At 36.6% G+C, this 13,428-nt stretch overlaps 1 protein-coding gene across 1 annotated transcript in view; it reads left to right on the top strand.

Moving 5' to 3' along the window:
- The window catches only part of IPO5 (importin 5), a 43,750-nt gene that overhangs the window by 7,504 nt on the left and 22,818 nt on the right, over positions 1-13,428 (top strand). The window contains exons 3-10 of the mRNA XM_032402726.1: positions 1,245-1,437; positions 4,433-4,535; positions 5,648-5,744; positions 5,993-6,097; positions 8,616-8,738; positions 8,829-8,949; positions 10,665-10,752; positions 12,788-12,894. Of these exons, the coding sequence (XP_032258617.1) occupies positions 1,245-1,437; positions 4,433-4,535; positions 5,648-5,744; positions 5,993-6,097; positions 8,616-8,738; positions 8,829-8,949; positions 10,665-10,752; positions 12,788-12,894 (937 nt within the window). The remainder of the gene's footprint in view (positions 1-1,244; positions 1,438-4,432; positions 4,536-5,647; positions 5,745-5,992; positions 6,098-8,615; positions 8,739-8,828; positions 8,950-10,664; positions 10,753-12,787; positions 12,895-13,428) is intronic.

Genomic DNA, 13,428 nt, shown 5'->3' with positions numbered 1-13,428 from the left:
GAGGGAGAGGAAGAAGCAGACTCCCCGCTGAGCCCAATATGGGGTTCGATCCCAGGACCCTGGGATCATACCTGAGCCGAAGGCAGACACTTAACCAACTTAGCCACCCAGGCACACCCACTATGAAACAAATTTTAAAGCCAAGAATAAATACTACTAAAAACTATCGAATTTTATTTTAAAAAACCTATATTGAACCCTTTTTAAATCTTGATTTGATTTAGGAATTAGATGATTGTGAACTAGCCTCAGGATCTTGATTGTGGCTTCATAGTTGTCAATGTAAGTGTGAGAACTGCATAAACTTGAACTACTTTTACAGGGATTTTAACCATTTTGAATCCTTTCTAGAGCATTAAAGATTTCTTTAAAAGTTTGCTCTTTGCCAAAAGTAATTCAAATAAAAAGATTCATTGAAAAGTGACTTGAGAAAAAAATTGGCACGTTTTATTTGTGTAGCTTAACTCCTTTTTTTTGGTCACAGTCCCATACTGATTATAGTGATAATGAGTTGCTGCAGCCCGGAAATGAAAGAAAACATGAAAAATTGGGTTTAATAGTTTCAATGGCCTATTGATTTAATATGATAAAATTTTAGAACGGTATTTGTCTTTGGGTAATCTAAGGGAATATTATACAGAAAATGCCAAACTTAAATATATTTTACAGATTTTTAAATGGGATAAGTATACACATTGAGATTGATTAGCACTTTTAGGCATTAGAAACTTGTAATGTTTGTTTGCTCGAATGAAGCATAAAGATAAATGGATTTGATAGCATGTTATCTAAGAGGCTAATGAAAGGGCTGTGATACAGCGAGATAGGCCAGGCTGGGAGTAAGATTAGGTACACTAGAATGAGAGCCAGATGGAGGAGTAGGAAAAGAGCATTCTAAGGTTTGCAGTTTATATTAATTTCTTTTTCTTTAAAGAATGTATTAAAAATAGAAATTAAAGACAGGTTCATCATTGCTAAGATGTTTCCTATTTGTAATCTGATGTGTTCAGGGGTTTTTCCTTAGCTATGAACAAAAAATAGCTTTGGGGTAGCATTTTCTATACAGTAGGCTAATGTGATAGAGTTTTCTGTATTTTACCTATTTAAAAAAAAATCTAAGTGCTTTTGAAATGAATTGTAAAAATAGAATAGTAAAATACATCAATGGTAGAGTGAATGTAGTTTGTTGGAAATTTTTTTCTCTTGTAAGACACCAAGTTATTAACCATGTTATCCATTTATAGGCTAGACAAATGGCTGCCGTTCTCCTAAGACGTCTTTTGTCCTCTGCATTTGATGAAGTCTATCCAACTCTTCCTTCTGATGTTCAGACTGCCATCAAGAGTGAACTACTGATGATTATTCAAATGGAAACCCAGTCTAGCATGAGGAAAAAAATTTGTGATATTGCTGCAGAGCTGGCCAGGAATTTAATAGGTGTGTATGCAGATACATTCATTATTATGTTATAGAAGAAAATGAGTATATCCTTTTTTTAAGTGGAGTCTTCTCAAAGGAAGATTCGCAAGTACCTGAGTACCATTTATTCTGTTCGAATTGAGAGTGATTATGGATTCTGCATTTAGAGCCAAAAATTACAGATGTTTGTGGAGTATAGTCATAACACCTACCTGTTGGTCTTCAGAACATCTGTATGGAGAAATAATTTTGTAGTTTGCTTAAAAATTGTCAGTTTTATTTCCTCCTTAATCTGTAAAGTTTTGAAAGCACAGTGTAATTTACAACCTACTTTGTAGATTAAACTTTCCAACAGAAGTAAAAATCAGTGGACTCCTGGAGCTTTTGCTGTTACATTTGTGTATTAGTAAATTATGCACATAGGCTATTATACCACTATACCATATACTTTATGAAATACCCCCAAAATATTTTTAAACAATGAAATAAAAGGAAAATCTCTAAAAATGCATTTTACCAACAATCAAAACCCTTTTTGGTCACACTAAAAAATACTAAGTAATTGAATATGCTTTGTTATTTTTTTTGACAGATTCAGATATGATTTTTTTTTAAAAAAAGATTTATTTAGGGCACCTGGGGGGCTCAGCCGTTAAGCATCTGCCTTCGGCTCAGGTCATGATCCCAGAGTCCTGGGATCGAGCCCCGCATCAGGCTCCCCGCTCCGCAGGAAGCCTGCTTCTCCCTCTCCCACTCCCCCTGCTTGTGTTCCATCTCTCACTGTATCTCTTTCTGTCAAATAAATAAATAAAATCTTTAAAAAAAAAAAAAAAAAAGATTTATTTATTAGAGAGTTGTGGAGGAGGGGCAAAGGGAGAGGGGAGAGAGAATCTTAAGCAGACTCCACGCTGAGCATGAACATGCCCAGCACAGGGCTCAATTTCACGACCTGAGCTGAAACCAAGAGATGCTTAACCGACTGCACCACCCAGCCACCCCATTCATAGATATGATTTTTAACTGAGTTCATATTAGGCAGCATTTTTAAAGGTTGAAAAGGATGCCTCACTAAGATAAGGGCTAAATGGGAGAATATTGTTGGTGTGCTTATTAGTAAATCATGACACTAATTTTTTTTTTAATTTAATACTTAGTTAACATATAATGTAGGATTGGTTTCAGGAGTAAATTTAGTGATTCATCCCTGAAATACAACACCTAGTGCTCATCACAACAAGTACTCTCCTTAATACCCATCACCCATCTAGCCTATACCCAGCCCACCTCCCCTCCAGCAACCCTCGGTTTGTTCTCTATAGCTAAGAGTCTCTATGGTTTGCCTCCTTCTCTGTTTTTATCTTATTTTTCCTTCCTTTCTCTTGTGTTCATCTGTTTTATTTCTTAAATTCCACATATGAGTGAAATCATATGGTATTTGTCTCTCTCTGACTTACTTCACTTAGCATAATACACTGTAGCTCCATCCATTTCATTGCAAGTGGCAAGATTTTGTTCTTTTTGATGGCTGAGTAATACTACAGTGTGTGTGTGTACCATATCTTTATCCATTCATCAGTCGGTGGATATTTGGGCTCTTTCCATAATTTGGCTACTGTTGATAGTGCTGCTATAAATGTTGGGATGCATGTGCCCCTTTGAATCCACTTTTTTGTATCCTTTGGATAAATACCTAGTAGTGCAATTGTTGGGTATTAGGGTATGACCCTAATTTTTTAATCTCCACTACCAATAATGCCAAAATTCTTGTTCAAGTCAGTTGACTGATACCAACCAATTCTTAAAAATATTCCTGTACGTTAAATTTTTTACTTTAAGTTCAAAACCCACTGAAGCCTTTAAATTTGAATTTTTGGGTAGCCTAGAAAATCTCTTTTCACGTTTTTTTAAGTGTGCAGATAAGATTTTTATAGGTGACATATCTAATTGAAAATCACAATAATGGAAAGGTTTCCAAAATGTTTCAAAGTGCTCTCTCCATAGATTTTTTTTTTTTTTAATAGAGCTTTCATTCCCCTTGACCCCCAAGCACAATCTTTATGTTTAAAGGGACTGATTAGGGTATTTTTTTTTAATGTCAGCTGAGTAGCACATTTGTCATTTCAGAAAAGTTCAGCAAATATGGAGGGAAATTTTTTTAAAAGAAAAAGTGCATACATAACTCACTGTAATTTCTACAACTCTTAAAATTCTCTGTGACAGTATGATTGTTGAGTCTTTTAACTGGTACAAATTTGTGTGGTCGCTCATTTTTATTACAAAGTACCACAAAAATTCTTTATTTTAAAATCTTGTTTAAAAATAAACACCTTAGTAGCATGAGTGCTGCTCTGGGTCCTGGGATTCCCACTCCTGGGTCTTCCCCAGTTTGAAGGCATATTTACAGTATTTTGGCTTCAAGACCTTGATACCAAATATTAACTTTGCCTACTTTTTAAACTCTTTAATAGCAATAGTATATATAAATAAATAAAATCTTAAAACAAAAAAACCCACAAGGGTGCCTGGGTGGCTCTGTTGGTTAAGCGTCTGCCTGCGGCTCAGGTCATGATCCCAGGATCCTGGGATCGAGTCCCACATCGGGCTCCCTGCTCAGCAGGGTGTCTGCTTCTCCCTTTGCCCCCCCCCACACACACACACTCTCTCGCAAAAATAAATAAAATCTTAAAAAACTCTTTAATAGCAATAGTATAAATAAAAGATTTAACCAATCAAATAGTCATAGTGCTGCCTTTTCTCCAAATGCTATTCCTTAGAAATAACCACTGCCGATAATCTGTGCTTATGTAATCCAAAAGCACAGTTGCTTTTTACAAGATTAGATTGCCATGTTTATGGGTAAAGAATCTAATTTTATTAGGATTTTTTAAAAATATAGAGCATGTGACATTTCCTACTACTACCTACTTTGAGGCTTATGAAATGAAAAGATTCACCCTTCATTTTTTTGAAGTTTTGATTTACACATTTTGTGCCTGGATTTCTTTACTTTTAGATGAGGATGGCAACAACCAGTGGCCTGAAGGTTTGAAGTTCCTTTTTGATTCAGTGAGCTCTCAAAATATGGGACTGCGGGAAGCTGCCCTTCACATTTTCTGGTACATTCATTGATCTTATTTTCCTGAAAAATTGAATGTCATAAATGTGCAAAGCACATTTTAATTGATTTGTTTTAGTCTGACTTTTTAGACTTAAATAAGGCCTTTAGATGAGCTTTGTATTTGTGTTGGAAGTAAAATTGAAAAAACACAAAGCTTTTAATTTTATTTTATAATCCTTTTTTGTATACAAGGGTCCTCTGCAATTTTTTTCTTTCCTTGGTCTTTTATGATTCCATGAAAGACAGTTTCTTCTCCTTTATTTGGAGATTGACACAGTAGTAAATATAAATATATCTTTTAAAAAGCCACTTGAATGATGAAATCTTGAAGAGAGAAAAGGCTGGTGAATCCCCATTGTTTTCTGGGTCTTTTATAACTAAACTTTATAAAAATACAGTATTTTAATAAACTCCTGTATATTTATAAGCAAATGGTCTAAGTTTAGAATTACAATTATCTGCACTAAGAAAAATTTTGTCCATGTTATACAGTTCTACAGTAAAAATATAATTGGATTTATAACTTTTCAAGATTGTATACTTTTAAAAATGAGATCTACCTTGAGCATCAGAAGAGGATAAGGGTAGATATTACACCATTTTCTACTTCTGTTGTCAGATATATCTTACCTATATTGGTAATCCAGAGTAGAGAATGAATTAATTGAAAGTATTCAGTGTAATTGTTAACCACATTTAAAGTAAAGCAGAATTTGGACGACCTGGAGCACTGACCGAGCCTAGGAGCAGATTGTCAGGCAGTACTGCAGCTACCATCTGAAACCTTGTACTTGCTCTTGTCCCGTCCTGCACTCCAGGTCACCTTCCTAAGGAGACAGAGTGATAAGGATAAAGCATGGGGCTGGGATTGGCCGCTGAGTCACGGGTGCGCGCACCTGGATTGCCCCTGCTCCCAGCCTAATCCTCTCTGCTCTGTTTGTTGCATTTGCCCAACCCCAAAAGAGGATTGCTTGGAGGATGGGTAGATGATGTTCAGCCTTCAAGGTTAATGCACACTTGGGTCAGGCTGATGTTTAAGGTTAGATTAGAGCATTAGATGTTCTAGCTGACGCTTTACTAAAATATGATGTCATTTTGGATCTTTTTTAGGAATTTTCCTGGAATTTTTGGGAACCAACAGCAGCACTATTTAGACGTTATCAAACGGATGTTAGTTCAGTGTATGCAAGATCAGGAACATCCCTCGGTAAATAATTTCAATGCCATTAATATTAACACCTAATTTAATATAACATTTAACTTGTGAAAGAAATACACGTATTTTGGAGATTGTCTTTAGTTTTAATACTTTAAAATATAAATACTAGTTTTACTGATGAAGAAAATTTTCATCTTAAGAAATCTTGAACCTGCATCCATCAGAAATTGGGCCTGATTAGTACTTGGATGGGAGAAATTTCTCATGTTTGACATATTTTACTGTCTTCATTTTAGATCAGGACATTATCTGCTAGAGCAACTGCTGCATTTATACTTGCAAATGAGCATAACGTTGCTCTATTCAAACATTTTGCAGACTTGTTACCCGGATTCTTACAGGTAAGGAAACAGTATAAAATAAGTGATAATTGTATGTTTATGGGTTTTCTGTAGTTCAAAGTCTCATCAGAGTTTTCTAGTGCATTCATTTATTCAGTATATCTGTTGCCTACTGTGTGCTGGCATTAGATGCCAGGGACTCAGCAGTGCACAAAACATGCAAATCTCTGTCCCCATTGAACTTAGATCTCTTGCCCTTCATAGACTCTTAGTCTCTTAAAATATTTAGGGTTTCAAAATTTTTCTATAACATAAATGATGAAAGCAATTTATGGCTATTATTGAATATGTAATCACATAGGTTATTGCCTTAGAATCAACCAAATAACCTATAAAATGTAATGCCCCTTTTACATAAGGAGAAACTAAAGAGGGTGGGATAAGAAACTTGCCCAAGATCACAGTGTTGGTAAGTGATGGATACATGATTCAAACCCAAATTGGATAGCAGTCCTTACTCTTAAACCCAGGTCTTGTAATGGTTTATACTATGAAGTGACTAGTTTATGGTTAATTGTCACTATTGAATCCAAAGGGTGTTATTATTTTAAGGTTACCTTCTGCCTCATTCAGAAAGTAAAATAAGATTGGGTAAGTTAGAGCAACTTGTTAGACCCATATTTTGTAATAACTGCATATTCTATTTTGAAGTGCATGGGTAACATGCTTATGTACACATACAAGTTATAAAAATAAAAATATATTGCCCTAAGTTAACACAAAGAAGAAATAAAAAGAAAGAACTAAACCGTAAAATGGCATGCTTTTCAATTTATAAATGGTAGGGCATGACTATAACGAAAGACATAGACTAGGTGATTTTTAAGTGACTTATACAAACACGGTAGCTAAACATGTGGACTGATAGATATCATTGGCAAGGCAAACACCAGGAATGCTGTTAGTATTGATGATTTGATTTCCAGAAATGGTAAAGAGCTGGACAAAACAAAGTATGTGTTCATTCTCCCCCCCCGCAAATGAGTGTGTGTGTGTGCGCGTGCACGTGTGCGTGCTTTGTGCAATTTGTTTTTTTTAATTTTATTTTATTATGTTATGTTAATCACCATACATTGCATCATTAGTTTTTGATGTAGTGTTCCATGATTCATTGTTTGCGTATAACACCCAGAGCTCCATTCAAAACGTGCCCTCTTTAATACCCATCACCAGGCTAACCCATCCCCTCTAGAACCCTCAGTTTGTTTCTCAGAGTCCATAGTCTCTCATGGTTCGTCTCCCCCTCTGAATCCCCCCTTCATTTTTCTCTTCCTACTATCTTCTTTTTTTTTTTTTTTTTTAACATATACAGTATATACATTTGGGGGCAGGGGGAGTCCTGGTACATTAAAACCAGACAAAAAATAATTGTGAGTTGGGTTTTAGGTTCAGATCATTATAAATGAGTTTTTCATTTTTAGAAGTATCTGACTTTTACGATCATGTGAGATGCATGGTAAGGTCATATGAGTTCGTCAGAAGCATTTGCATCACAGATGTGGGACATCTAGGAACCCTGACTTTTGCCCTTCCTCGGTCATTGTGACAACCAAAAAATCTGGGAGAAATAGTGTCCCCGTTGAGAACCACTGGGTTAGAGAGGATTTGACTGAAAAGTTCTGTGTGAATTCTGCATGTTTCAGGTTAATTTTGCAGGATTTAGTAGAAACTTTTCTCCCTATGCCGTCAAGCTGAAAAGATGGTTTAGGTCAGTGACAAACACGAACTTTTCCATTATATCGTTTTAGTAGATTATTACCTAAAAATTTTGTGAGGTACTCACTGCTTAAGTCTAATCTCAGATTTTTCTTCCCCTGAATTTAAAGTAAGTTAAAATGTTAGCCAGAACTTCTAGGAGTTGTCACTCTGAAACAGGCAATGGTAGATGCAGATGTACACTTAAATAGCACAGTGAGCTAACCTGATGTCAAAGAGAAATAAATTGAGTAATAATGGACACCTTTTTTTTTTTTAATTTATTTGTCAGAGCACAAGCAGGGTGAGCGGCAGGCAGAGGGAGAAGCAGGCTCCCCGCTGAGCAGGGAGCCCGATGTGGGGCTCAATCCCAGGACCCTGGGATCATGACCTGAGCCGAAGGCAGACACTTAACTGACTGAGCCGCCGAGGTGTCCCTGGACACTTTAAATGTATCACAGGGTCTAGTATTTACTGCATGTCTGAAAAAGACAAAGATATGGTTATTGGAGGGACAGAGGAAGGGGATTCCTTCTGGTTATGAAAAGAATTCCTTGATAGCCTTAAGTTTGTTGTGCTGGTTCCTATAATTCTGACTTAGATTTAAATCTTTGTATGTTTCTAGTGAATATTAGTCAAAAGGAAGGTATACATGTGGCTATGAGATTTTGCGTTCTGTAGATTGATAAGTTATTTAGTGAAAAATACTCTTTGATAATATTATTCTGTTGTCTGCCTCTTAATGTTTTGACAGTGAGGCATCACATCTATAAAGTGACTCTTGAACGTAGACTTTTTTTCTTTTCTCTTTGATTTTTTCCAGGCTGTGAATGACTCATGCTACCAGAATGACGATTCAGTCCTAAAATCCCTTGTTGAGATTGCGGATACCGTTCCAAAGTATTTGCGTCCTCACTTAGAAGCTACTTTACAGCTAAGTTTAAAGGTAAATTTGGCATTTCGGTAAATGTTCTGTTTATTCTTTTCAGTGAATAATCTACACTACTAACTATGTACAAATACATTTTCTCTGTAGTTGTGTGGAGACACCAGCCTGAACAATATGCAGCGCCAGCTTGCCCTTGAAGTCATCGTGACCCTCTCTGAGACTGCGGCTGCCATGTTACGAAAACATACCAACATCGTTGCACAGACTAGTAAGTCAAAGGTCTTTAAATAATTGTGTTAAAAGTGGAAAAATTGTTGGATGAACTTGCTGAGAATTGTGTAAGCTCAGATTTGTTGAGAATATAATGAATGTCCTTTTACAGGCGGATGAATGTGGAGAAATGTATCTCTGTACGTATTTATGTGCATGGACCCAACACGGTGGCTATGCCGCAGATATTCTGAAATCCCACAGTTGTAGGCGTGACTTATGATACATGGAAATAAATCAAAAGATGTAGAAGACTTTTATGGGGGAAATAGGGTAACATGTTGAAAGACTGATAGAAGAACTAAATATCAGTTCTCAAATTAATCTATAAACTAATAACAATTTCAGTCAAAATCCCAATAGAGTTGGTCATAAGGTTGATCCTAAAATTCATGTAAAATAACATAGGGCCCCAAGTAGCGAAGACAATTTTGACAAGCAAAGTGGAGATCTTGCCTTCTCAGCTATGAAGATTTAGAAATTGTTGGTGGTAAAGGTGTAGACAAATGGATCGTAGGAAACAGAGGGATCTATGAGCAGATCCACTCACACGGAAACAAAGCTGACTTTAAAAGATAGATGGTTGACCAAAGGTCATTTCCGTGGCAAAAATATATCCCAACCTCAGATACCCTATAAAAACCAATTTGGGGTTGATTAAACACCTCATTTTTAAAAGTGAATTCGCAAGGGAGGAATCGGAAGGAGCTAATGAGGGCTGCTCAGTGTCAGTAAACACCAGTGCAGTTGTGGAATCGAGTTGCCATAAAGTTCAACAGTTATCAAGTGTTGGTGAAAGGTGTGAAGCAGAGGACTCCTGTAGCTTCAGGGCATTTCACACATGGTCGAGAAGTAAGACAGGTCTGTCTTCAAACTTCCTGGAGCAGTGCACGTTTATGCATCCACTATGCAGAACAGTTAGTCTTTCTTAGTAATATTGAAGATAGCTGTAACAATTTCATGCCCTGAACTCAAACTTGTCAAGGATATGTGGGTAGGAATCTCATCAAAGGAAATTTTGTAATAGGGAGAAAATTAGAAACAACTAAAATGTCCCATCAGTAGGGTAGTGTGTTTATGTAATAGAATGCTGTGGAGTAATTAAGTTGAAATCCATGTGTGTTGAGAAGAAAGCAAATTGCCAAAGGATACATGTGTAGTATGGTACCATTTATTGTGTAAAAATTAAAATCTTAATATAGTACTATGTTTTGTATACAGAGAAATCTATAGTTCAAGTGTAAAAACACTTGGGAATAAAAAGCATCGATTTTATGCAGTGCTCACCTCTGGTGAGTAAAGGAGAGCATATAATAGGATCTGGGAAGTTTGACTTTTATCTTTAATGTTACTTCTTAAACAGAACAAGATCTAAAGCAAATACGGCAAAAAGGTTAAAATTTAACAAATTTTCTCTGGGCTAGATGAATAAAATTTTCTTATCTGTGAGTAAATAGGTCTTAAGTATATTTTCAAGATGCGTTTGAATATATTCTAAAGATCATTTACAGCTTCCTCTTTATAGTCTCCTCCTGACAAAAAGGTTAAAATTTAACAAACCAGATGTTGGGGGAACAGGCAAATAATTTTTCTGTCTTAGAGGCAAAGTAAATCCTTTGTTTTTTACTTCTTAAAATTCTTGTTAATAAATGGTGATATTGATAAAAATTAAAAAGCCACAGTATGCAGGTATGAAGTGATGATTCGCTTTAGTTCCTCAGATGTTAGCAATGATGGTTGACCTTGAAGAGGATGAGGACTGGGCAAATGCAGATGAGCTGGAAGATGATGACTTTGACAGGTAATCGCGCCTGCCAGACACTTTGTTGGAGGCTCCGTTGGCAGAATGAGCTCGGGTGGCAGCGAGAGTTTGGGGTTCTAGGGCCTGTCTCTCACCACTATATTCTGTAATCTAAAGTTAGACTTCTAAGTTTGGAAACTGGGACACCTTAGCTTTCTTCCATTGTTTTTTTTTTGTTTTTTGTTTTTTTAAGATTTTATTTATTTGAGAGAGAAAGCACAAGAGGGGGGAGGGTCAGAGGGAGAAGCAGACTCTCCAGTGAGCAGGGAGCCCAATGCAGGACTCTATCCTGGGACTCTGGGATCACGACCTGAGCTGAAAGCAGACGCTTAACTGACTGAGCCACCCAGACACCTGACACTTTGGCTTTCTGTGTCAAATTTTGTAAATAATTTATTTTTAATAAAATAGATACCTTTTCTACTCCATTTTACTCTAAATTTTCAAGATTTTTTTAGTATGAGTATCTTAAAATATGTATAAAAAAGCTTTATTGTGAAAAATTTCTTTATATGCATAGACCTCACTTATAATAGTTGTTTCCACACAGTTCCCTGCAAAATGCCCTGTATTCCCAGTTTCGCAAAAGTTAACTTTAGACTAGAGAGGAGACAGTGGTAGCAAGATTTGTACTCTAGGGTAGAGTGACACTGGAGCTACTTTTTAACTTAGACTCGGGAGGCCCTCATGTACAGAGATACCTATTGCAGACTCCACCAGAATCTAAATCACTGTCCAGTGGTGTTGATGGCCTCTTCTTACATGCGTATGAGACGCAGCACTTCAGAGCTCTTTTATCTTCGTGGATTCTTTCAGTGGTCCTAAAGGTATATTCTTAGGTAGATTCAGGAGTGGAGAGGGGGGTTTGAGTGATTTGTCCAGGTTTTATAGACTGAGGTTTAATGCCATTTCTCTTACTCTTCCCAGTGCATTATACTACTCCCTTTCTTAAAGAGAACCAAAAGTATTCCCCTGAAAGACTGGTAGTCAGTATAAGCTACTGTAACAGGTATTAGGTAAAATTAAAGACATTTGACTTACACAATATACAGTGTGTTTTGCAGCTTAGTCCCATTATTAAAAATGACTCCTCTGGCTTAAATGCCATTTTGAAGTATATGAAAGTAATCCTTCACTGGAAATTACTTCATAGGGCTGAAGGGAAGACCACGCACAGATTGGGTTTCCTTTCCCTGGTTCATTTACTATAATGTGCTGCTCCCTGGCTTTTAACTTTCCCTGTACAAGGCACTTCATTTATATGACTTAGGAAGCTATTTTTCTCTGGGCTAGATGAATAAAATTTTCTTATCTGTGAGTAAATAGGTCTTAAGTATATTTTCAAGATGCGTTTGAATATATTCTAAAGATCATTTACAGCTTCCTCTTTATAGTCTCCTCCTGACAGTTTGAGATGATGCACATGCACGTGAGACACTCACTACTAATGTTGCAGTTCAAAGACAGTGCAAAAGGCTCTTATGGCCAGGTTTCTTCCGTTTTCAGTGAAAACACTGGAATCGAGTTTCACCTGCCCATAATTTGTGGCAATGCAGTTTGCACCCCTTTAAAAGCAAATAAGCTCACAGCAAGGAAGACATCCTCCAGAGTCTCAGCATGGCTTTCAATTTTCTGTGTTTTGTCCATTGAGGAGTTTGAAGGATGTATGTCCAGGAAATGAGATAACATGGCTCTCCTAAACTGCTCCTATCTCTGAGTCTTGAAAGCATCAAAGCTTGAGTGTCAGCCAGTGAGGGGTGTGTGCAGGGAGAGGAAGAGAAAGAACAAAGTCTTGAAAATTAAGATTGAGACATAGGACTTTTTACACCATGGTGAATGAATCATGAAAATGTTATGTGCCTTCCCCCTTTAACTCTGGATTTTTAACCCATAACTTCATACATTCGGAAGACTGCTTGAATTGGTCTTTCTCAGCCTTAGTTTAATGTGATAATGTGTTTAGATGTACATGTGTACAGTGCACTGTTCTTGCGTCTGTTGACTGAGGTGAATCCATTCTCTGGTCTGTGTGCAGCAATGCGGTTGCTGGGGAGAGCGCCCTGGACCGAATGGCATGTGGACTTGGTGGGAAGCTGGTGCTGCCGATGATCAAGGAACACATCATGCAGATGCTCCAAAATCGTAAGCCGGATCTCCCTCAAATGCTAGAGTAGTGTGGTGTGGCTTTCTAAATCCTAAACTCTGACAGGCGCTTAGACTTAATCTTTCTTCGCCTTTTTTATCCTGTGTTTAGCCCAATTTTTATATTATACTGATAAAATCCTATTTAGTCCTCTTTTGGAACCATTCAGTCTTATGCTAAAGAATGTTTTTCCTCACTACTGCAAATGTTCGATTCCCTCTTTGGAATTGGCTTCGATGCATAGGAAAAAATTGTAATTCCAAGGAAAAACTATAGATTTTCTCCCTAGCCAGAAATATCTAGGTTTTAATTTTTAAATAAGACATCTTTATTTAATGTTTATAAAATATTAGCATATTTGAGTCATATCGTCTTCCTTTATTTTTGTTTTTGTTTTTAAAAATGTATAATCAGAAGAAAAGCCACTTCTCTATTTCTGCTATTGTTTCCATAGCAAATATTTGGTCATTTGTCAGTCTCTGTACCTGTAATTTACATCAATATCGAAAATTGTTGTATAGATGTTATATTTT

Source organism: Phoca vitulina, unplaced genomic scaffold (assembly GCF_004348235.1).
Source record: "Phoca vitulina isolate PV1807 unplaced genomic scaffold, GSC_HSeal_1.0 scaffold5, whole genome shotgun sequence".
Lineage (NCBI taxonomy): Eukaryota > Metazoa > Chordata > Mammalia > Carnivora > Phocidae > Phoca > Phoca vitulina.
The sequence above is the reverse complement of the archived record's forward strand: the minus strand, read 5'-3'. Positions and strand labels throughout refer to the sequence as shown.